We start from the raw sequence: 25,146 nt of genomic DNA on the forward strand, positions 1-25,146 counted from the left end.
TGTTAACAAACTTCTGTGACTACGACATCGTTCTCATTGTACTTTCTAAAACTAGTTTACTGGATACCAGTTCGGGAAAACAGTTTTGAAGATCGCTTTACTAGCATTCCCAATTTGATCAGCCGAAAGAGGTTTTCAAAACCACTTTACGTAAAGTGGCCTTGTTGCTATGGGAACACTCTCAGTGTGGGTGCAGGTGACATGTCTCGCGCGAAATTCGAAACCGCAGCGTGGACATCCTACATGCACAGTGTGTCAAGTATCGTGCTCAAAACGTGCGAAGATCGATTCCCGAAGAACGGTTGTGTTCTCACGCTAAAACCAGTTTAACGAGGCGAAGCGATGTCGAAAATTACATCGCGAGGTGGATTTCCGAACTGGTTTCGGGAGATCGCTTCCAAGACCGCTTCGACTGTTCTCCATTACACGTTAAACTAGTTCTAGGGCAGTAATGAGAACGGGGTGAATGTGTTATTTCCAGCAGGATATGCACACTCAAATCAAAAGAAATACTTTCCAAATACAAAATCATAAAATAACAATTACATAATATATGAATTAGCTTATTAATGCGTAGAAATTACACTTTTGAAATTATGTTCGCACCTTTTTCTATGAGCAAAATCAAATTCATTATAATCTGACAACTAACAAGGAATCGATAAGCCGTTACAAAAACCAACCGTTTAGGAGAATGAACTTGTTTCTCAAACTAAGATTTTAACTATTCAAAATTACTCAATGGTGAAAATGTGGCATTCATAGGTATTTTTTAAACAGTAAAAAATAACAATTTGTAAGCGGCATTATTATTTCTCAACTCGAAGATTAAATAATAGTTTTTGTGTTGGGTAGAACCACAACATTCAAAATAGGTTGTTACCCCTCCCAACATTTCAAAAGTTAATTCAACATTTCATTCTTAGAGTGAACTACTGTATCTGTAATCACCATTTGAAATAATTGCATCGTTCTTACCAAATATCATCATTCAATAATACCCCTATAGTAAGACGTAATCAGTTTTTTAATCTTACTCATGATACTACGGCTGTCTCACCAACGAAACCATATCAAAACCAATCAAATATCCCGGGGGGCACTTACATTGGCGAGGGATACCATGCGCGACCAAAAACATGTAACATTTTTTTTTAAGATAGGGCACGTTACGTACGTAATGAGGGTGTCAAAAACACTAGAATAATGAAAAAAAGGGTATCTATTTTTGCTAGGAAGTCTACGTGTTTAGGGTCAAATTTGCGAGGGTGTAAAAAAATTAAGACTAAAATGTTTTATAAAGGATGTTCTTTTGCCCCAAGAGTCAACACTACGTGTTAGAGTATGATTTTGCGCGAGATGTGAGAGGTGCAGGGGCTGTACTAAAACAAATCAGGTAAAACAGTGCACATAACAATGAAAATATCGTCGTTGTACGTGTTTAGGGGGTCAATTCAGGGAATACTTGCCGAGAATATTTTTTGGTTTCCAATACTTGTTAAGGGTAGGGTTTCACACACCAATACTTGTTAAGGGGTGCATTTTCAGAATATAGAAAATACGTGTTTAGGGTGCTTTTCGAGACCCCATGGTCGCGCATGGTATCCACTCGTCAATGGAAGTGCCTCCCCCCCCCTCTGGGTCAAATCTATTACATTATTTCAAATGCCATTCATCGACAAGTCTGAAGTCGGGCTCGTTGATGCGACTCTATCATAACGAATGCATATTAAACACATAACACTCCAGCTCTCACATACAATTTGACAACACTCTCTATTGAAAAATAATCTTAAAATACAAAATAGAAGTGCGATCGTAACAAAATTTTCTTTAAATAAAGATTATAAAAGGAAGAATCACTAGAGAACTACACAACCAGCTGAGCACCGTAGTGGTCACTACCACTTCTTCTTGTTCCTCTACTCAACGTTGACTCGTTGGGACTACCCGGTACGTAGATCTGATTTAATTTTCGCGCGGTTTCAGCGAAGAGGATTTTCTTGGACGTGTCGTCTGACTGAAAAGTCGCGTACGGGTTTTCGACCGCCCTCTGTCGTTCGCCGTACACCCCTATAACAGAAGCGTCGTCTGCTAGGAACGCGCCGTTGTCATACGTCTCTGAATCCTCGGCCAGCTGACTCCCGGTCCTCCGATAAGTCTGACGACCGTCACGATCTAGGATGATGTCGGGTGAGTAACTGTTGCGAACAGGGGAGTGACGGGCGTTTTGCAGGCGTACTGCATCCTCTTCCCCTTTCTTTACCCTTGCTCTTGGGCTGCGAAAAGAAAATACGTCATCACCCATTTTTTTTTATCTACAAGTATGATATTGTATATATAGGTAAAAGAAAACTAAACATTTCATAAATCATCGTCAACGATTTCATCAAGCAACTGCGAGAATGCAATTTTTTAAGAGGGTATGGCAATAGGAAAGTTCTGGTATGTGCATACCGATTCTGTTACAGCAGTTCTTGAAAGTAAAATTAAAAAATACCAAAATTATTTATTTTGCTCACTGAAACAAATGAAAGATTGTTTTTTCTATATGGTTGGGAACTGGGGTGGGGCAATCCTCAATCTGTAAGTGACTTGACAAATTACAATGATCTCTATCATTTACCTAATCTCCTATCCGTTTTTCAAAATTAGATAATTTTCCATGATTCATCCTATCATTTCTAGAGTTCTAGCGATAATGGCAACCGACAGGTTGTCTGGTGATGTCAATGACTCGCGCTTATTTCCTCGGAGTCAAATTTATCTTGAGATGGAGTCAATTGGGATTCAACTCTGTTTCTAGTCAAAGTGACTCGATTTCAAATTATACTTTAACTCAGAATTTAGTAATTTTCAGCTGATGTCTGACTATTCCGAGTCATATACATTAGAACTTCGAGTCACTTTAACTCGGAATGGTGTTTATTCCTATAGCTGGCACTAATCCGAGTCAACTTCTGCTCAGAAATAAGAGTGAACCTACCTGGTAACGACTAGGCATATGACGAGGAGAATGAGAAGGAGACCGAGTATTATCCCACCAAGGAGAAGACCTATGGCAACTGCAAAACACCATGAAACAGACTGTATTAGTCGGCAATGTGATCATGGAGTGTTCTTATGAGTGGAGATTTTAAGGATGGCATGCATTGAGGTCGGGACATGACGAACCATTCTTAAAAATATCCCAGTGAAGAGTCTTCGAAATGGCTAAAAAGGAAAGCAGTCACACAGGGGGGAAATACATCAACATATCTACAACCCCCCCCCTCACCTATTCCCACGGTAGGATCTCAAGATACTCTTGTTGATTTTTGTTTAAGCATAAATTAACGGATAACTTTCGAAGATTGATCTGGTGATGAATTTCACTCTTTCATTAATCTATATCTTTTTTTTTCAAAGAAATGAATTTCCATGCGGTTTAAGTAAAGTATTTCACTGGTAAAGATATCGGGAAGAAATACTATAAATAATCAGGTAATTGAGTTAATCTGGAGTTATTCTGTCTGGAAGGAATTTGAATCTTTAAAATTTCGCGAATGTTTGATGAGTTACCCCTCGGGTTGTATGCCTTTAAAATTATTCATATTCTCATTGTCTTCACCCTTACCTGGTGGCCAAGGCCATTTGCCCTCCTGAGACCCAACGTTAGGGATAAGACCTTCCGTGGTAGATGAACCTGGTGGTGTGGCTCTGGTGCTACCCTCTTGGGAATCAGTACCACCCGTCGATTCCTGGAAGAATTTTCATATTTATGAACATTTATTGCATTATCTGTATTTCCCTGTTTCTACGTAATAGCAGGGACGTGAGAGGGAGATCTTACGTCCCTGGTAATAGTGACACTATTTTTCTGATCATAATGCCTGGATAATCTCACAATCCGGTCTTTGATCTAAAAAAAAAAGAACCTGGGGCCCGTTGCATAAAACTTTATACCTGAGAAAACTCAGGTTGCTTGTACCGGAGTTTTTGCCCTGTGTTAAAGTCAATGGCAGAAATCAGACTAACCTTAGTTTTCAGTTTTTACCAGAGTTTTCTCAGGTAAATTTTTTTATGGAAAAGGTAACTGGAGGCATACAGATTAGGGAAATTGAGAGAGGGAGGACAAGAGATATAGGGTGCTGTTGATCCCCTTCTTCTTCAATTTTGTTAATGGTCTTTTATATTCGCATTTGGGATGATTTCCACGGAAGAGTATTGGGCTCAGCTGAACTCAGAAAATGCCTAACCGCTGTTACAAAAAAAAATAGAAAACAAAGGAATTTTGGAAAGTGATGATTAACATAAAAGGGGATTTTAATCATGATAGGCATTATAAGTGGAGCTGGAGATTCAAAGAAATTGCAAATCGACGACGGTAACAAAATTATTTGAAACATGTTTTTGAAATATTCTAAACATTTTAACATTTTTTTACCATTTATGAAGTCTGTTAAGAATAAAAGTTGTTGTATGTCATTTGTTGACTCTAGTAGAATTTCATTCTTCCTATATACCATGAAGGAACAAAAATTTTAAATCGTGTTGAATAGAGAAAGAAGTCGTAAAATGTCATATAATAAAAATGATATTACTTACAGTTATCGCTGGGTCAGTTTTGTCGTCAATCGTGGTTTCCTCTGCAATTTCTGTCGTTGTTGGCGGTGTTTCTGAATATTTCAAAATGTGGATGAAATTAATGCCAAGAAATAAAATATAAAACACAGTTCAAAATCAATAATGCGTTTTAGAAGTGAATTGAGTAAAATGATTTGAAACAATCTCGAGGGATTATCTGTATCCGCGTTTTGATCTCTCAGGGGGGGGGGTTGTTGAATGGAATCACTACTACTGAAAAAAAAAATCCTACTACCGCGATTTTTCAAAATCGATACAATAAAAACCCATTTGTAGATGGTTCAATTGTGATTCTGCTGAAAAGTACCGGTAAAATGTTTATTAAAGTCTTCAAAGAAAACAGTGGCACCAGGTTTGAATTGAACCTTAATCCCAGTACACACTATGCGATCTGATGCGACGCGATTTTTAATAGATCACATTGGGCAATAAATGTGAAACTAAGATTATTTCATTTTACGTTTGGCATAATGTTAGTAATAATAAAATAATAATCTTGCTTCGCGGCAGGCCTAGTGGTCAGAGTAAAGTCCAAATTGGAATCAGGTCGCAGCCGATGATGACTTCACTACAATTTGGAATTGAATTTGCTATTATTCCTACATGGAGTCTCGAACCAGAATAAATTTCAATTTCAGGTGTCCTACCACTATAGCGATCAGAGTTCAGGATATATCCTGATCTCTGATCGCTAAGACTGTATTGGTTGGAATGCCCATATCAAAGGTTAATACAATTTATTCGCAACGAATCGCAGAGTGTGCGCCAGGTTTTATGCTTCAGTCTACAAATGTTTAAAAAGATCCGTACAATAACACAACTCAAAGCGAAATATTAAGCTCCATAATCATAATACCCATCATTGAACATAATAAACTTAACTGAATTTGTTATTAGTTACTGATGGACGTTACGTCCGAATTTAACAACGGATGCATCGATTATCATGATCTAAGGAAGATGTGAATATAGTCTATCGAAAACCATGTTCATTTGAGCCAACAGCAACACTGCACCTGTAGTTATTGAATCCCCAGTCGTTGTTTGAAATGTTGTTGTAACGTCAGGCGACGTGTGTGAAGCTGTGGTACCTATATCTGTGGCAGTAACGTCAGTTGTTGTATCAATATTAAGAGTTACTGTGCTTTCACTATCCGTTGTGGTTATTATCAGGTTTTGCGATGTCGTAGGCACGGTGGTACTGGTCTCAGTTGATTTAAACTCTGTGGTCGTTTCTATCGCTGTCGTTCCTGTTGTTGGAATAAATGTTGTTGTTGTAACGGTCGATGTTATTCCTTCGGTTGTGAATTGCGTGCTCTTTTCTGTCGTCACAGCTGTTGTCGTTGTATCAGGCGTTGTAATGAATATTGTCGATTCTGCTGTACTAGTCCCAGACGTAGTGATATCTGTCGTAGCTTCCAACGTTGTCGATGGATCTGTAATTGTCGTTGTAAAGAAACCTGTTGTGGACTCGGTTGTGGGCTGTGCCGTTGAGGGGGCATTTGTGGTTGGAATATCGGTTGGACCTGCATGCGATTCGTAATGTGGATCACAAAATTTAAAATGCTTTGCATAAACAACGGTAGCCTGGTTTCAAAGAGAGCGCAACCTATGTGCTAGGGATGAAAACTTGCAAGTTGAAGGCGATGTTCATGGCAGGCAGGCGGGGGTTTTGCAGATAGATATGAAAAGATAGCAAGGATGAAGGTGTGTTAAAGTAAATTCATGGCTTCCGAAAAACAGATTCATTTTGATGCTAGAGTTGCGGAAAAGGGACGATGTTGAAACAGTTCAGAATGCACAAAGTGGTAAATGAAGTCACAGAAACAAATAGCAACAGTCAACATTGATATTAACGGTGGCGTTAAAGATGGCGACAATGGATATGACGACCAGCATGCTTACGAACACGACGATGACACAATGGTCGCAAACGGGTTGTTTTTAGAATAGACAAGAATTAAGAATTAGACAAGAATTAAGGTGAGCAGGTGAGAAAGCTTTTCTAACTTTAATTCATTATTCAAGAAAAGAAGAAAAAATCCAGCACGAAAGCTCTTTTTTCTAAAATCGCATCTACTGCATAATCTAAAAGATTAACCAAATAGAGAAAAACAATGTTACAAAAACGTGTATTGGCTTGAATATGAAGATGAACAGAAAAGAACATGGGCTTAGAAAGACAGTGAAGTAATATTGCCATATTTCATATTTCAATTTGAACTACAATCTATCAATTCGTTGAGCAACACCATTTAAAACCTTAGACTAGGTCCATAAGTTTCCTGATTGTGAATGGTTTTGTCTCACATCAATTCTATTTGTTAGGAAAGTAAGAATAATAAATATCAGGGTCCCTACCTATCAATGAAATCATTATAAAGTGTGTGGTACATTTCTAATCTAACGCTAATTCTTCTTATTACAATAAAGAATACAAATTGCTTGAAAAAGAAACATTGTGATTAATTCGTTTTAGTCATGTTAGTAATGCCTTTACGGCGACGTCCCAGCACTCAAAATTAAACAAAGCGAGAAACATATATTTATTAAAAAGACATACAACCAATTAGAAAGTGACTTTCATTGATATCTTACCTACACACATGGGAGTATCAGCATCCCAGTCAACGGCTGGTGAACCGTTTGCTGTAAGACACTGGATTGTTCGGTTCCCAATTAAAGTGTATCCCTCCGCGCAGTCAAATGTCACCGAAGCTCCATAACGGAACCAGTCCCCCTGTCGCGTTCCATACTCTGGTTCCCCGGGATCTTCACAAAATCCGACCGTAGCTGTTGAGGAGTATAAATAATTGATGGGATTATTATATATACCAGGTGATCTTTAACTTCAACGCCATGAAGACGTGATGGAGCAGCTGAGAGAAAAAAAATGCATTTTTCGGTAATGAAGTATAGGACAGTATTTTATCTACAGTATACAAAAATACTTGAGGATATCATTCTGTAAAGCTATGGGTAGATGGCTACAATATGACCAGGACGTGTTCACCTACGCCTATCATTATGGGAGGTTAATAGGCCCGCAAAGTTTAAATTAAATTCGAACTTAGGGATTCGACAATATCAGGCACAGGGTGTGGTTATTGAATGGCTTTGAAGATCCTCTGTTATCAGGCATGTGCTCTAAAGCGTAAAGGAGTTACGTTGAAGTTTGACGGCCCCATACAGGAACATCTATATCACCTTACATTATGAACTTACTATCGAAGACCGAAATTCGGCCGAGACCGCCACATCTCTCGAGCGTGTTGCCCATGCAAATGTACTGACACTCCGAGTCGTCGTACGTTCCGTGTACGTCGTACTGCGTATCCGCGTCTGCGCAGTAACATTCACTTGCGTATTCTAAACCAGCGTATTTGAAACTCTGATTTCTGCAGAATTCGAGACAAACATCTATGGTCATGCCCACCGTATCGATCAAGGAAGCACCCTGGAAGATTCGTTCAAAAGAGTCCCCGAAACAGCCGATGTAACCAGGCTCTGCAAAAACAAGTTTTAATGGCAACATTTTAAGGGAAATGAAAAGGCATATTTTTCATAAATAAACCAAATTGACAATTTCTTTTAATAAATTTCATTTCTCTCGTTGTATAAATGAAAGTGCGAATTTCAGAATTATTAATTTGTTTCAATGACAAACATAATACTGCATATCAAGCATTATAAGTGTGAATGATATTCAACACAATCTACACATTGTTTTAATTATAAAGTCAATCCTTGTTTTCGTTGAGTGTACTTTCTGTCAAGCCTACTATTCATGCAACAACCAATGTAGTCACAAACTCAAGAAACTAATTTCTTTCAATTTAGATACGATGAATGTTAATTATATGTACAGTGTACTTACTATGGCAAATAATTCCCACATCACTTTGATGGGTGCATCTAGTGAGTATCTCGTCAAAATAGCAGTCATTTAGGGAGCTTTCATCTAGGGGATAAAAATGAATACATTTACTGAAAACTATGGTATCCTTAAAATAAGATGAAATCCATGCCCTCATCACTAGATAATAACATAGACGATTAGAATGAAAGGGAATGGAGAACAAGGGCGTAAGCTTTGGGTGCACTGGGTGCATGTGCACCATCCAACTGAGGCAGAGGAGGTCCGACACATGCAAGCAAAACGAAATTTGTACCCTTTTGCTTTCAATAGCTGATTTTCAAGACTTTAATTTCCATGTGCACCCCCAATGTTACTTCCAACTCCTCAGGATGTGCACCGCCGCATGCTCAAAACCAGCCCACGCCATTGAAGAAGGAGAGGATGACATGGATGAAGAGGAGGAAGTGTAACAGTAATAGGAGGGTTAGTTTAGCAGTAGCAGAGGTATCAGCAGCAGAAGTAGGGAAAAAAGTAGAAGAAAGAGGAGGAGGAGAAGAAGAAGAGGAAGAAGAAGGAAAAGAAGAAGAAGAAAAAAAAGAAGAAGAAAAAAAAGAAGAAGAAGGGAAATAGAAGAACAGGGAAATGATGATTATGATGATGATAATGATGATGATGATGATGATTTATTTATTTATTTATTCGTTTCTGCATGTCATGATAATAGTGTAACCATCACAAAATTGATTACATTTAATTTTACATAATAATAATGTATAATTATGATGATTAACATAACTGATTATAACAAGGTTGCAGATATGCAGTGGTATGACAAAATAAGCAGATGCTTGAGCTGTTGTCAGACCTTTGGATAAATGAAATGCATACATAAATATAAAAACAATACTGAAAAGTCAAAACTAATGATTAAGAAAACCAAATAAACAAATTATTATGTGCCACAACTATTTACAAATATTTACAAGGAGTGTGTGAGGCGTAATAATAATTGAAATTATATCAATCTTTCAGTTTAAAATGTACAGTACAACAAAATGTGTCTTGCTAAAAAAAAAAACGAAACTGGTGTTGTTTAACACTTCTCTGGTGTGGACATATATAGATTCTAGGCTGGTGTTAAACCAACACCAGAGTTTTTGCAGTGTACAAATTCATCATCGTCCTCCAAAAACGATTTGAATAGCATGAATTTTACAAATTCAAATATAATAAAGAAATCAATAACAGCTAAGAAAGAGAGAGATAGAGAGATAGAGAAAGATTGACACAGAATCACACTGAAAAACAGACAATACAAAAGAAAAAAATACATACTCCCGTAACAATCAACATTATTGATAAGAATAGGCAAGTTGCTTTGGCCAAACGGAGAGTTGGTGAAGACGAATGCGTTAGCCCCAGGAAAGCCGAGCTCACGACAGATTATTTCCGTCTCACTGACCCCCCATCCGGTACTACAGACAGTGCCCCACCCTTGGGCGGGGTCATCGATCTCTAACCGACCCTCGTTCGGAGAAGCGCCATCTACGAGACGGATATCTGCATGGGGTGAGACAAAATGAATGACAATTAAGTAATCGAATAGACGTGGTGAAAAACCAGAGCAGGTGAAAAATCTGAGCATGTAAAATGTACAGGATGTAAACGTTAGCCTCCCCCTTACCAGTTCCCGCTGTCAAACTACAACTATTTTTATTGCAAACTGTCCGTCACTGATAAAAACTAAAAGTGCGTCATCTTATGCAAATACAGACACAATAAAATATTATTTCAATGCACAATATCCTACAAGTATATTCAGTAATATGAATAAGAAAACATCGAAATCAAATCGAAATAAAATGACCATACCATAAATGCATTTGTTTATCATTTTCCTTTTCCATTCTGTCGTATTATATGACCTTTTCTTGTGTTGACTTGATTGTTTTGGACCCTGTATGCAGTTGCCTTAATAAGTTCAACATGTCATGAACTGCAATTAGCTTGATTATATAGAATTGTTTCGATACGAAATACAATTAATGAAACCAGTAGGAAGGAGAAACGAAATAGGTTAAGGTCGTGCGGACTAGGAAAACGAATTATCGAATCCTTAAATGTTTGTTTAGAGGACTAATATACTTCAGATATCTAATGAAGATAGCGGTCAATTAGTATTATTAAAAGTGGCGCCATCTTGCAAATAGTCCATCAAACGATAGGATCATGCAAAATGTTAATCATGGTGACCCCATGTGTTCATCTGCTTGCATCTAACTGGATCCAGTTTGTGGTTCTATTGTGCTCACAACATATATTTCTCGTGCATTTGATAAATAATGATCATAATCAAGATATTAAATCTAAATTTCATTTATATTATTTTGGCAGTGTCACTATTTGCAAAAATAAACAACAACAAAATTATTTATTCTCTCTCTCTCTTTATTTCTTTATCACTCATCAACTTCACCATCATCATCGATGTTGTTTTCATGAATTGCGTAATCAATGACAACATCATGAGCGTAATGTCATGTATTTCTTTTTCTCTTTCCTTCCTTTTCTGCGAGAAAGTGTGTGCCAGTGATGGTGTGTGTACGCACTGGTTTTCATGCCCAAGAAAAAAAACAGAAAAGGAAAGAGAGAAGGGCTAAATTTGATATTAATTTCTGAATATTGTGTCAAAATCTATCATAAAATTAGATTTTTTAAATAATCTTTTTCTCGCTTCGCTCGCTCTCAAATTTCTATTATTTTTTTCGATACACTTTATTTAGCCCCCTGATTTTTTTTTGCTCAATACGCCACTGCAAGTACGTAGGTTGAGGATGTGGGTGGGTACGCACATTTAAGTGTGGGCGTGTGTGTCAATGTGTGTGTTTCAAAATCTCCGTTTATCCCCCTTTGTTTTAGCCATTATCTACGCTCTTCATTATAATAGTAAATAACATCTTTTCACCTATCCATGAGACTGAGTGATATAAATCTATTTACCTGTAATGGCGACTGTGCGTGGTGTACTCTCACACATCAGAGCAACAAGTAGGTAATGTATGATTCGTCCACTCCACATCCTGTCCATTCAATATAAGTCAGGTGACAGGTGCGTTGGTATCCTTTGGATCACGTGACTTTGTTTTCCTAGTGACAAAACTAGTTGCAGCTGATTCCTCAGGAGTTCCTGAATAAAACAAAATCAAGAATGAGCATTTGGGATTGGTGATTGAGGATAGATAATGCTTATTATAGACATTTAGCATGTGTTGTGGAGGTACTATAGAAAACATGGAAAATTAATAGACTGTGTCAATTTTCGCAGATCTGTCAATAAATTTTGTTACCTAAGTAACAACAATAGCGATTCCACATTCTCATAGAGGAATCATACTTTGCCTCCCATCAAATTTCATGAAAAATTAAAAAGAAAATAGATTAAGGGCTACCCCTTCCAGGAGTAATAATTGCCCACGAAAGATACATGTTGTACTGTGAAACCAACTACATTCTTCTTCTTTGCTATGGAAACCTTCAGTAGTAAAAAAAAAATATTTCGGAAAACAAATATAAAAGACATTGTGAGAATGTAATATCGGTTGTCTCATTTTTATATCATCAAAATATGTGCATAACTGGTTTTCATTTAGGCCTATATCCCAATATCGTGAAAGGTCCACGTTGTATAGTATGCTATGGTACGGTAAAGCAAAACGGTACATATATGTTTATATACATAATTATTCTAAATACAATATTGATCTTGAATATTGCTCAGAAATGTGATATTGGTGAGTTTCACCTTACATGCCTTAAGGGGTTATGTAACATGTATTCTTAGTTTATAGGCGTGGTCGTGGAATATGCATTTAATTAGACATACCAATGTTACACCAATACGAAACATCGATCTATTTCCCATCGATTCAGTACGCATGACTTGGCCAATATTAAATGAGTCATCCTCATCCAGGTTTCGGTTTATTGAAATGGGTTGTAGTAAAAAAAAATATATAACATTAATTTTAAATGTTGGGCCCCTTCAAATTTCAAATGTTTAGGCTTAAACGGAGCGACTTTGAAGAATAATATTAAGTTAGTCCATGCTTGTTACTTCCATGCTGTGAAGTGTGAACATCGCTGTCCATTTTTATATTTTGATTTCTCTCTGGCCATGTAATACATTTTGTAATTGCTGAAACGCATCAGTATAAATGTCCGGTATGTTTGAAGTTTGATGTATGATTTGTATAATCATATGGGTTATGGATTAATTGTACAATTTATAATCATGTTTCAATACTTTGTACAACTTGCTTGTGGAATGTAAATGTGTATTTTGCTTTGAGAGAATACAATAAAACATCCTTTAAAAAATATATCTCTGGTGGAATGAATAGCCATTTTATAAATAGATAGCGGAACCCTAACATTGACAAGGCACACGTCTTTATTACCCTCTGACGTTGGTGCGCGAATGCATTGTGTGTTTGACTGTGGTGTTATAGAGCTCTTAATTAAGAGGAAATCAGAAACGCAGAGAGAAGAAAAGACAATGGACAGACGGAACATCATCAAACATAAAGGCGCAAAAAATGCAATTAATGGTTTTGTTTAATACACCAAAACAGTGGCGTAACTACGGGGGGCATGATGGGAAGGCACGTGCCCCCCCCCCCTCCCCAATCGGCTGGCAAAAAAAATACGGGGAAAAGGGAAAAGAAACGTAGTGGGTAAAGAAGAAATTATTGTTCATTATAATATGTTATATTGCATAAGAAGCATTTTTTTCATATGAAATGATAGTAATGATTACAATGACTACAATGATTACAATGATTACAATGACTACAAAAGGTGCTTCATGACTGTGTTTAGATGTAATTCTAACAAAATCAGCAAAGGATGGCACTAGCATTTGATGACTATGGTGAGATATTTAAACTTTTGATGGATTCTAAATTATAGTCCTTAAAATTTCCCTGTTTAGGGTCAATGCATACAAAAGTTTTAGCTCGCGCTTCGCACTCGCATTGTTTGTTTAGCGAGACAGTTATGTATCATGATTACAATAAAATTGCTTATAATGTCCCTTTTTAGCTCTGAATATCAATTCAGCTCGCGCTTCGCGTTCGCACTATTTAAGCAGTGAGATACAAATCCGTTTAATGGCACCGCATGTCCTCAAAATATCTCTATTATGTCAGTATACCCGACAACTGAGCGCGTATCGCGCGCTTCCTAAGTGACTCGAAATTTTTGCTGGTGCCCCCCCCCCTCATGCCGTGACCCACAGTACGCCACTGCACCAAAAACAAAATGCCTCGCATGCAGGTAAAACGCTGTATGTTTACATCGCATAAACACTAAATCACATTGACATACATGGACACACGCACTCTCACACACACCCTAATAAACACCATAAAACATTTTCTCTCACCCACACACATCAATCTGAGTCACAAGAAGCAGAGAGAGGACATCCACACCTCCACTTAATGACGAATCTTCAAGATACACTGTTAAAAAAAAACTCGTGATTTTACAGAAAAAAGAAAATTTTGCAGAAAGCAATAACAGAATCATTCTTTAAATTCATAAAACAGGATTTTTTCTGCAATTTAACAGAGCAGGTCTGTGTAAAAAGGGAAAAATGGTATTTTATTGAAGGAAATTTGTAAGATTCCATGCACCAAATATCAATTTCCTGTAAGATTACGCAGGTGTTCTCGAGACTCTGCTGCAGGAACTTCTTTTATTTTAAGGATAAATTTTCTAACAGTGTAGGACTTGTACATCATAAGTTACTTTCTATATTTCTGTATACTTAAGAATATATCTCTTGTATGAGTACCAAACAAGTAATCGGAAACAAGTAGGCTTCTAGCAAAAAAAAACTTCATCTGTATTGGTTGGAAATAAGGAGAAGTTGAAATTTTGTTCCAAACACATAAAGAAAAAATCTAAAGAATTGCCTCGAAATTGTCGGCTTCGGATTTTTTTTTCTTTTTCTTCGAAAAAACTTCGACCTTTCCTTAACTTAAGCAGTGGTTATCTTATTTTATGTCATAACATTGCCTAATAATTTTAATTCTGTTACGTACTTAATGGCCCAAGTTTAGTGACCCGAAGTCTCGTGGAAGAATAGAAACAAATATATTTCAAAAAATTATTCTCATGCTGACGATGCCACAGCAACTGTAAAAGCTTTTGCAAGCGATAAAAAGGTTTGCAAGCGATACAATACGGGGTATTCAGATAATTATGGTAATACACTTTCTTCAAACTTGTTCACGTCTATTTATGAAAATACTGGTGAAACACTGCTACACGACAAATTCGAGACGGGCCGGTCTATTGTGATGTGAAATGACTCACTTTGCGAACATTAATCTAATAACTATTTGACGCGAAAATTCTTTTATAAGCCAATTTGAGCGATGGTGTGGAATTTCGCATATACTCAATAATTGTGATGATTACATCCCTTTTCATAAAGTTTGCAATACCTCCGGCAATCATTCATCTAAATTAGAGATCAATCATTCTCTCCGTGACTTATTAACATTTTACTAATTACAATGCCATAACCATTAATTACAATATAATCACTATAATAGCAGACAGATAATACTTTTCATTAATCGGGTAAGTGTCGCCGACAATAGCCTAAAACATGTATTATATTTTTGGTTACAATGCATGCCCATATCTACTTGAATATCGTGAGTACCGATCAATATTTTTGAAGGTTTGATAATGACGTGTAGTGTATAGGGAATCATTAAATGGCTCATTGGGAGTTCCTATCAACGAAATTAATATTGGATATAGTGAAAAATTGATATGATAGCGTCATTATGCAAACCAACGACTTTTTACAGCTTAATGAATACCTAAATGTCTTTTAATTCATCATGCCCATGGCCATTTTTATTTGAGTAAGAAAACAAAAGTGATCTACTAAATTGAAAAACGTGAGGTCATGAGAATGGAATATTCAGTTCCAGAGGGAATAATTATAAAAAAAACACATTTTTTATATCCTTCATTCCTTTCTTTTTTGTGACTATATTATCAAACTAGTTTGGCAAATAACAAGAATTGTTTACCAACTTACAAATTAAGCGTTTAAAGCGTTTCATGTTCCGGTCTATGGGTACTTTAATTGAGTAGAAAATGAAAGAATAAAAGAAGAGCCTGCGTTAATACTTTTGAAGCCATAGCTATGACGATTAGTACACTCTAAAAACACTTAGTAAAATTTTACCCAAATTGGGTAGAAAGGGAACACGCATGTTTGCTGGGTATTTTCTTTACCCAAAATTGGGCTATTTCAACGCAAGATTGCGTAAAATTTACAACATATTGGGTATCTTTCTACCCAACCAACTTGCATGTTCTCATTTTACCCAATATTGGGCAAACCTTGTTTAGACTGTACTCTGTAGTTATGCTACATGAATTCATGAACTAAGACGTTAGCCACGTGAAAAAAAGGTAAAATGTTATGTATTTTAACATTGCCATATATATTTGATATATACATGTAACCAAATTACTAAAAAGAAAAAAATCCTCGTGAAACGTGATTTCTGGAACAATTAGGTATTTTATAATCAGTAATTGAAACGTCGTAATTTTCCAACTATGTATTACAGCTGGAAAATTGTGAAGTTTATCTATTTACCTTTATCTATTTTACTTATTCATTTATTTAATATAGAGATACAGGGAAAAAAACAATCGAGTCAGCGGAGCTGTCCTACATACAAAATGCTATTAATATCTCCAAACAAGTATCTTAATAAAAGGAAGATGATCATTGGATATTGAATTTAATCAGGGACCGTAACACAAAGCTTAGCAATGATTCCATTGACTACAATACACTATAAATCGTGAAAATCAAGTGTACGATTAATTGCTAACCTTTGTGTTATGGGACCAAAGAATCTGTTTTAGGCATGAGTACATGGATTGGGTTTCATCAACATCAACACTCATCTTCCTGCCTAAATCATGCTGTATGCACAGGTCCATGTATGCAGTCACACCAACGAAACCGACTCCAAACCGACCGATGGTTTGTCATTGACAATTAAGGTAATGACGTTGGTCGGTCTGCAGTCAGCTTGCCAGTATGACTGTACTACAAGATTTCAAATGAAAAGAAAGGGTAGAGGAAAAAGATAATTTTCAATGGTCCGTCGTTGTATATCCATCTTCAGTTTCACATCTCAGCGCTTTATTAATTAGTTTTGATATCATCACTGTAACAATGGAGTCGTAATTAAACAAAAATGAATACTGATACTCCTAAAAAAGGAACAAAGGGAGAAAAATACCGTAAAATATGTTTTGTTAGCTCCACGGATGAGTGCACTCATTAGAGGCAATACGAAACAGTCACCACGTCCACTCTATTCGTCTCTTTGCACCCACGAAACCGACTCTAAAATTATCGACTCTTTTTCATGTAGCATACAATCGGTCTATTTGCAGTCGTTTTGCTGATGGGACCGCAACTTTATGCTAAGCAAAGTTCGTTTTAATTATCATAGTCTGATCATGGAGCTGAGCTCCGTGGTCTTATCTACTATCTACTACATAGTCTTATCTACTTATCTATATCTACTACTATATCCTACATAAAATAAATAATGTATGCTGATTGGTTCAAATAGCATCATGTGACCAAACATATTCTCACTATTTTGCGATGATGTCGAAAATGAAACGCCCACCGAAGAAAATGTGCTACAGTATTCCGTGACGTCAATGATGGAATAGTCGACTATTCCATCATTGACGTCACAGATCATGCAATCTCTCGGGCGCACCGGTCAGCGAGTTGAATCTACCGGACAAGTCCCGTGAAGGAACTGCGCAGGCACAAATCCGCGTTCCGCTGAGCGCGTGGTTTCGGGAAAAGTAGATCAGTCTACGCAGCGCGTTAAGGAAAGATGATCTACGTGTACAAGAGTAGGTAGACTATCGTTCTATATGCCTTATTAAATGTAGGATATAAAACAATTATAACAGGCCTTTATTTCGAAAGTATAGAGGGAATTACTTTTATCCTCCGTTTTACTGGCCAAATTACTATTTCTCCCTCGAGGCTTCGGCCCTCGGGCAAAATAATAATACCAGTCCAACCTCTGAAAATGATTCCCGCTATATACTTACTCATAGCCTGGTATTAAACAAGTATAATGATCTCACAATTTCCATGCAACATTCTATAACCTTCATACCACATTCATATGCCAATAAAAGTTTTGAATAATATATATAAGGATTCTAAACATTCCTATCTTCCCATAGCTCACTATCATAGCTAAATATTTTACATGTATATTACATTTTCAATATGAATGAATATCAATACTACATATTAAGGAAAACAATCTTCCTGGGGCTACGCACAAATTTATTTTGGAGGAAAAACGTGCTCAAGGAACGGATTATCCCCATGTCTAATGTTGTTGAGAAATAAATAATATCGGGAGTTCCTTAATTTGCATTTTATGCATACGACGAAAGCTCTGTGTTATGTATATCGTTTTCAACTATTATCTTTTGAAAATGACATGTTAGTCATGTCAGTATTATATATATGTATTTGGTAACACTTTTAGGTATATGTTTTCTCCCTTTTTCTCGCAAATAAACTTAATAAATTTAGGTAGACTTTTGGCCATTTTATCGATTCTAGTATTAAAAATGCTAGTTCTTCTACTATCATGACTATACTTCTTAATTCTAATGATGATAATAAATGATGCCATCATGATAAAGAAAGTTATGGCAAAAATTTTCGATGGAATAAAACACCAAGTTATAGTCGGATTATCATCAATATCATTATTACTATTATCACGATCATCATTATTTCTACTATCATCATCGTTGTTGGTAATTATTTTAAAATATTGATAATGATGATGATAAGAAGTAATAAATAATAATAATTACTAATACATATGATATTCATAATCAACATATATCGTGTATATAGCCACCAGGAGGACAATTTTTAATTCAGTCTTGTCTTTCTAATCAAGATTGCCCAAGACATAAATTATCTTATCGATTAATACAAAACAACACAATGGGCTCACATAAGCACACACACATGCACACACACACACTCGCAATACGCACCATAACAGCCCAAAGCAAATTACCATGGCGATGCCAAACGCTGCCTGAAACCGAGAATATATACGTACCGAATCGGCGGCGGGTAGAAACCAAATTATTCAACTACCAGTATTGTGCATCCCCGAATAATTCAAGCAATATACGACCTTGTTAATAGCTTTAAAACCCACTATTATTATTGTTCATAATAATTAAATGGTCTGATTGAGATTTGTGTCAATAATTAGGCTATTAGGCTCATCGCAATTAAAAGCGCTTCTGTGTTAAACTAATAGGGATGTGAAACCACCACTAAGATCTCAATTTTGAGCAGCGGTCTTTTTTGTGATGCCCCTTGACTATCAACTGCATGCATGTTAGTGCATCATATATACATGTTTAGTTTAAGGGTTATTAATTGCACTTCCATTCCAAATGATTGATCATTCTCATTCATTGTGACAATGCCTGCGAAGAATCGTTTTTAAATTTACATCATAACCTATCATTCCATTCTATTGCCAATATCACAAATATTATATACTCTCCGTAGTCCTAACACACTGCATCTCCCACTGATCATGCTAATAAACTGGACAGCTGATGTACATTTTATTAAATATTAGATGCTTGCCGGCCGACTTGTTGGCTGCATTTGAATCAATATCGTGGTGGTTTCTCTGTAATGGTTCATAACGCAGCCACACCGGAATTAAAAAAAATGAACTGATTGTATAAACATTATAATCTACTTATTCAAATAAACTACAGTATTTCACGTGCTTGTTTTACTGGTTTTCTTCAAGAAATATGTAATGTTATATTGATAAATGTGTTATCATATTATACAATAAAACAGCAAGAGAAATGAAAAATGTAGGCCTATTATGGCATATGATTAAAATTTTGAGGCCTATATGAAGTCGGCTTTCAGTCAATCGGTGACACAATGGTTGAGGTGATCGAGTAACGACTGGATTATTTTACTTCAACATTCTTTTTGTGTTACATTGTCGTTTGGTTGCATTTGATACATTTGGGTTTCAATAATATTTTTGTTATTCCGTTCAGCTCCATTCATATTGTTTCACAAACTCTCTTTATTTACTTTGATACTGATGATGAAAACATGAAAACAATTACCGATGCGTCTATTATTGCCAATTAGCTATACTATTGTGACTGCTCCATTTGTCTAAAAATTGGGTGTCTTCAGAGAGTACAAACCAAATGTGCCCGGCTGATTTGTAGGCAGCCTAGATTTTAAGGATAATCTCAAATGCATTGCACTGGCTTTCACAAAATGAAATACGGGACAATCGACAAAAAAGATCAACAAAGAAGGCTACACAGTGTTACACCTGTAAAAAAAATAAAGAATTGGAAGGGAGGGTGAACGAAAGAATGAAGGAGAGAAAGAAAAGACGAAAGAAAAGAGATGAATTGAGAAGAAAGAAAGACAAAATTAAGGGGAAAATGAAGGGAAAAAAAAGTTAGAATAAAAGGATGAAAGAAAGAAAAAAAGAGAGAAAAATGTTTCCGTCATTCTTTGAATTGAATACAGAAAAAAAGAAAAGGAAAGGAATGGAAGAAGAATACAATGTGTGAAAGACAACATAAAGGAGAGAAAGAAAAAAAGTAAGAAAATGGAGGAGGAAAGAAAGAATGAAGGAAAGAAAAATGTTTCCTTCATTCTTTGAAAGAAAGAAAGAAGCAAGCAAAGAAGGAAGGAAAGCAGTATAAGGGAGGAGGGAAGGAAGGAATTAAGGGAGGGAGGGAGAGAAAGAATAAGTGAAAGAATTCGAAGGAAAAGTAAAATGAAGAATGAAAGAAAGGAGGAAAGAGAGGGAGGAAGAATTGAAGTGAGGAGGGAATGAAAACAACATATTTATCGATTTTGTTGTTGTCTCTGCTTCGTCATCTGTTGGTTATTTTGATGAAAATTCGTCACTTTTAAATACATTTTGTTCAACATTCTGAAATACGGGACAAATAGGCGTCCCGGGAAGGGTTTGTCGGGACGCCGGAACAAAGAAGCAAAATACGGGACAATCCCGGGAAATACGGGACGTCTGGTCACTCTGCTGGCTTCCAATTCGCCAACGAATATCTTTCAAGATTTTGATAATTGTATGCCAGCCTGACACTTGCACGATTTTGTGTCACGCATTGGCACGACTCAAGTCGTGCCAGTGCGCAAACTAGTCGTGAACTGGCGTGAAGTGTGCGTAAACACGTCGTGACACGTCGTGACTGCGTGCCATGTCGGGACGAGAATTTTGAAATGTTCAAAATTTTGGTCACGACAAAATTTAGCGACCGGGTCGTGAACTATGCGCAAACTGTTCGTGAACTCGTTGGGACGATGCGGGAGAATGCGTGTTAGTGCGTGGCAGTGCGCGCCATGCCACGACTGTCACGAATAGTTCACGAACAGCTCACGTCGAGTTCACGAATAGTTCAGCCCGACACCGTCCGAATTGCACAAACTCGTCGTGCCAGTTCGCGTCAATGTGGACACTGACGGGCACGCACACGTGAACTATTCGTGAACTCGTCGTGAACTTGTCGTGAACTATGCGTGAACAAGTCGTAAACAGTGCGGGAGCCTCCCAGTTCGTGCCCCAAAATGACACGACTTGCCACGACAAATTCGTGGCCAAAAATCGTGCAAGTGTCAGCCTGGCATAAGTGGTCAATCCTCCAGCTATATTTCTGAGCATTTACAAAGAAACGCTCACAGACATACCCACGACCCGCGAGTTCTGACGATAATTTTACATCTGACGATTTACACCCGAACTCGTAATACAAAGGTAATTTTGGGAGATCGTGGTGCCGCCTGCGCAGCCCCATTATGGAATGGTTTGCCATGTTATGTATGTAATTAGATCATCTCCATTGGTAGAAACGTTCAAACTTAGACTAAAGTTTATCTTTTGCATAGTTTCCCATACTTTCTTTTTTCCATTTTCGGACTTTGATTTTCAATCATTTCCTAAGCTCTTTACAGCGCAGAATCTTATTCTGCGCTGTACAAATCAGTATATTACATGGATATTTTATTATCACAAAGCCGATAATTTCATTTTCTTTCACAATTGCGTGCAAAAAACATACCCCTCCAGTCATACTATGCTAGAAAAAAGGCAAAATGTCAATACAAAAATTGTGTCAATAGTACCATATGGTGCGGTTAGGCCGATGGTCTTTATTTTAGAATTGAAATTTCTCTTGTTTGATTAAATTCATCGATTAAATCACTATGACAACATCCAAATTTAAAGCAATTTTGAGGCAGCCGAGATTTTCGCGTCAAATCAAGATATAGACTTAGAATTATAAAATAACACATAAAGATGTCTTATTTGAGGCAAGGGGGATGTTTTAAGGTGCCGCAAACACATGGAGCTAAAATTAGAGAACATTAAAGGAAAAAGGGGAGACAAATATAGATGAAGAAAAGAAAAAAAAAGTAGAACGTGTAATCTAACAACGTCGAAAATTCGAGTTTCAGCAATTGCCCCGGCGTCAGAAGTGGGGAAATGTTAGCACTAGATCAGATGGCTTAAACAAGTTGATTTCTTAGAGATTGCTTACAACTGTCAAATCGTTTCATTCATAGGGAAGCGATTCTATTGGTTCCGGTGATCTTACTACCAAAAGATTGTCATGAATGTGGGGACTAAGAAAGTAAAGAAAACAGTCGACCATAACTGCTTTATAGCATTTTCATCAGTGGAAATCTGACGGACGTATTCTCCCCCGAATTTCTTAACATCCACAACTTTCTTATTTTTGTGCAGAAAAAGCACACACTTCTAGATCAGATTGCATGCAATATGAAATTTAACATTCGTAAATCATGTAAATGGGCAACACCACATCAAAGGGCCGGTTAAATTTCAGACAACAATGCATGACAATTTAAGATTTACATACATTATTGAAACAGTTTTGGCTAAGTTTATCGGAGATATTTACATACATCATAAATTGTAGAAAAAAATACCGAATGGTTGGAAAGAAAAAGGCGTACAGACTTGATACTGAAGAATCCAGTCGTTATATTCGTTGTATCTGTTCGATATCTACTCGGTAACATGTTATTTTTAATATTAATTGTGTGTGTGTGCCTTTCTGCCAAATATGTTCATTGTCAGATGTACATTTGCGCCTATAAACGGTATTTGTCTTTATTATATACATGTATTCAAACTAACCTACATTAACACTGATAAAGAAAGCATAATAATTTACTTACCAGTCTTCGCAGATTTCGCGCTGATTAGTTTATCTTTGCTCTGTGGGTCAAAAAAAGTGGTATATCCTTTTTCTTTGTTCTTTGTTTAATTTAACAGTGCAACTTGCCGGAAAAAAAACGGATAAGCTGAAAAGGCTCCTAGTTTCCAGGAAAACTTCAATAATAAGGCGAGAGGTTTCGAGGATGAGAAAATAGAACATGAAATGCGTCAAGCATCGTGTAAAAACCCTCAGACTAGCACCTGTTGCTGTGTCTTATCCTAATATAATCAGCTCAGCACCTATTAGCGTTGGCTTTCAGGAGGCTCGATCAATGTGAGCAATGTGGAACTCTATCTCTGTTTATTTTGCGCCAACTGGACAGTTTCCATCCAGTTATAGTTCCACGTAGAAAACGCGATTGACATTCGCCGAAATAATAAGCGGCGTTATTAAAAGCAAATTAATTTATTCCGAAGTACGTCCATGTCATCACAACCATCATTGGATGCGTTATATTGGCGTTATCGTGACGTTGAGATGGAGCTATTGTTGTAAATGCTTGGGGACAGCAGATGAGGGGAAGAGAGAATAGAAGTAGGGATATCAGATACACTCTAATTAATACTGAGCAGAATTTTACCCAATATTGGGTAAAAAGGGAACATGCATGTTTGCTGGATATTTTTGTACCCAGACTGGACGAAATGCATGTTTTAAGGCTAGATTTTAACGCAAATTGCGTAAAATTTACAATATTTGGTATATTTTTACCCAATCAACCCATTTTACCCAATATTGGGTAAACATTGTTTAAGAGTGTATGTATCATACTACAATCACACCAGCGTAACCTATCCCACATGCACACACTGACAAAAAGTTACCCTATTTTTAAGTGAAAATCTTTAGTTTACCTGCCGATTTTATGATGGAAATAGCGTAAAATCTAAGAAAGATTCAAATTAATTATTAAAAAGGTGTAAAGGCTTCGATTATTTTCGATAACCGTGAATTTACGTTGGAAAGTCGCGCATGAATTTGGCAACTATTTGCCATTAAAATAAAAATACGTAAATATAATAAATACATATAATAAAACACACACACACACACACACATATATATATATATATATATATATATACAGTGCGTATCAAAAAAAAGTTTACACTTTGAAAAAGCCCTGGGAATTAAAAAATATACATGTGGGTAATTTTTTTCACATATAATTATGGGTTTGGGTCTCATCTATCCAATGAAGGTAAAAGTTTTGACAGAATGTTACACTTGAGTGAGCACTGTCCATTTTTGTAAAGCTCGCAGAAATCTGTTTGCGCAGAAATGCTTGTTTTCACGCTGTGTCAAGGGGAAAGGTCGAAATCAAACTTGCCCTGTGAAGCATTTCTCATAAATTTCCCTAGCACTTTTAGCCAATTGAAATAAAACGGATACATTCAAGCATTTTGTAACAATTTTGCCGCCCAAATTTGAAATTTCAACACTTAGTAAGCACAACCTTTACCCTTTTTGTGCCAGCTGGATCTGAGGACATAACTGAATCTGAACAAAAGTTTTTATCAGACATCTCCAGCATTTTTCACTAAGTTTTTATCATTTAAAATTGGTTTACATTTCATTTTCATTTAATACTTGTTTCTCCACACTTTTCCCAAGCTTGGCAATGATTAACAAAATGAAAATCAAGCCTAAGCCATTTCATGTAAATCACAGCTCAGTGTAAAGCAAATATCGTCACGATGGACTCGGTGTGTGGGGAGTGGGATGGGGCGCAATGCACTCTTCGAAGTGTTTTGGGCAGGGAAACAAGTTTTAAAAGGTAAAAGATATCTTCATATCAATTTTACTTGCTAATTTCCACGTGTTCTTTATGATTAAGGTCTACTTTTATTCGCATAACTATTTCAAAGTTCTGCGCAAATCATTTTTCACCAACTTTTCAAAAGTAAGTGGTGCTCACTCAAGCGGAAATATTTTTCGACAGTTATATCGTCATTTGCTTAAATGGATCTGTACCAATGCTAAAATGTGGAAAAAATCGTCAGGATATTACAAATATATAATTTTACAGGATTTTTTTCTAAGTGTAAACTTTTTTTTGATACGCACTGTATATATATATATATATGTGTGTGTGAGTGCGTGTGCGCGCGCGCGCGCGTGTGTTTTACTATTACGCCTGACGGTATCCTATCTAAACCTTAATCCAACCTATCAAACATTATGGAATGGAAACACTTTCATCGACC

General features: G+C 36.6%; 1 protein-coding gene across 2 annotated transcripts; it reads right to left on the bottom strand.

The window, feature by feature from the left end:
- Positions 1–1,575: 1,575 nt before the first annotated feature.
- On the bottom strand, positions 1,576–23,235 carry LOC121430483 (cell wall integrity and stress response component 3-like). 2 transcript variants are annotated; one of them, XM_041627751.1, is made up of 11 exons: positions 22,899–23,235; positions 11,486–11,672; positions 9,821–10,045; positions 8,504–8,587; positions 7,852–8,133; positions 7,225–7,419; positions 5,643–6,152; positions 4,588–4,658; positions 3,617–3,740; positions 2,987–3,065; positions 1,576–2,279 (listed from the first exon to the last, which is right to left on the bottom strand). In XM_041627751.1, exons 2-11 carry the CDS (start codon positions 11,571–11,573, stop codon positions 1,871–1,873), a joined length of 2,067 nt encoding a protein of 688 aa, XP_041483685.1. In that variant the 5' UTR covers positions 11,574–11,672; positions 22,899–23,235; the 3' UTR covers positions 1,576–1,870. The 2 variants fall into 2 exon arrangements, with proteins under 2 accessions (XP_041483685.1, XP_041483686.1); XM_041627752.1 differs by lacking the exon at positions 5,643–6,152.
- Between the last annotated feature and the right edge of the window lie 1,911 nt (positions 23,236–25,146).

Source organism: Lytechinus variegatus, chromosome 17 (genome assembly GCF_018143015.1).
Source record: "Lytechinus variegatus isolate NC3 chromosome 17, Lvar_3.0, whole genome shotgun sequence".
NCBI classification, from domain to species: domain Eukaryota; kingdom Metazoa; phylum Echinodermata; class Echinoidea; order Temnopleuroida; family Toxopneustidae; genus Lytechinus; species Lytechinus variegatus.

What these genes read in the sequence shown, in the direction of transcription:
- LOC121430483 (XM_041627751.1), bottom strand. Translation starts at nt 11,573, where the DNA reads ATGGACAGGATGTGGAGTGGACGAATCATACATTACCTACTTGTTGCT. An exon ending in CCGAATTTCGGTCTTCGATA is followed by an intron (nt 7,420 to 7,851) that starts GTAAGTTCATAA and finishes ACTCCTCAACAG; the next exon opens with CTACGGTCGGATTTTGTGAA. An exon ending in AAACTGACCCAGCGATAACT is followed by an intron (nt 3,741 to 4,587) that starts GTAAGTAATATC and finishes AAATTCTTCCAG; the next exon opens with GAATCGACGGGTGGTACTGA.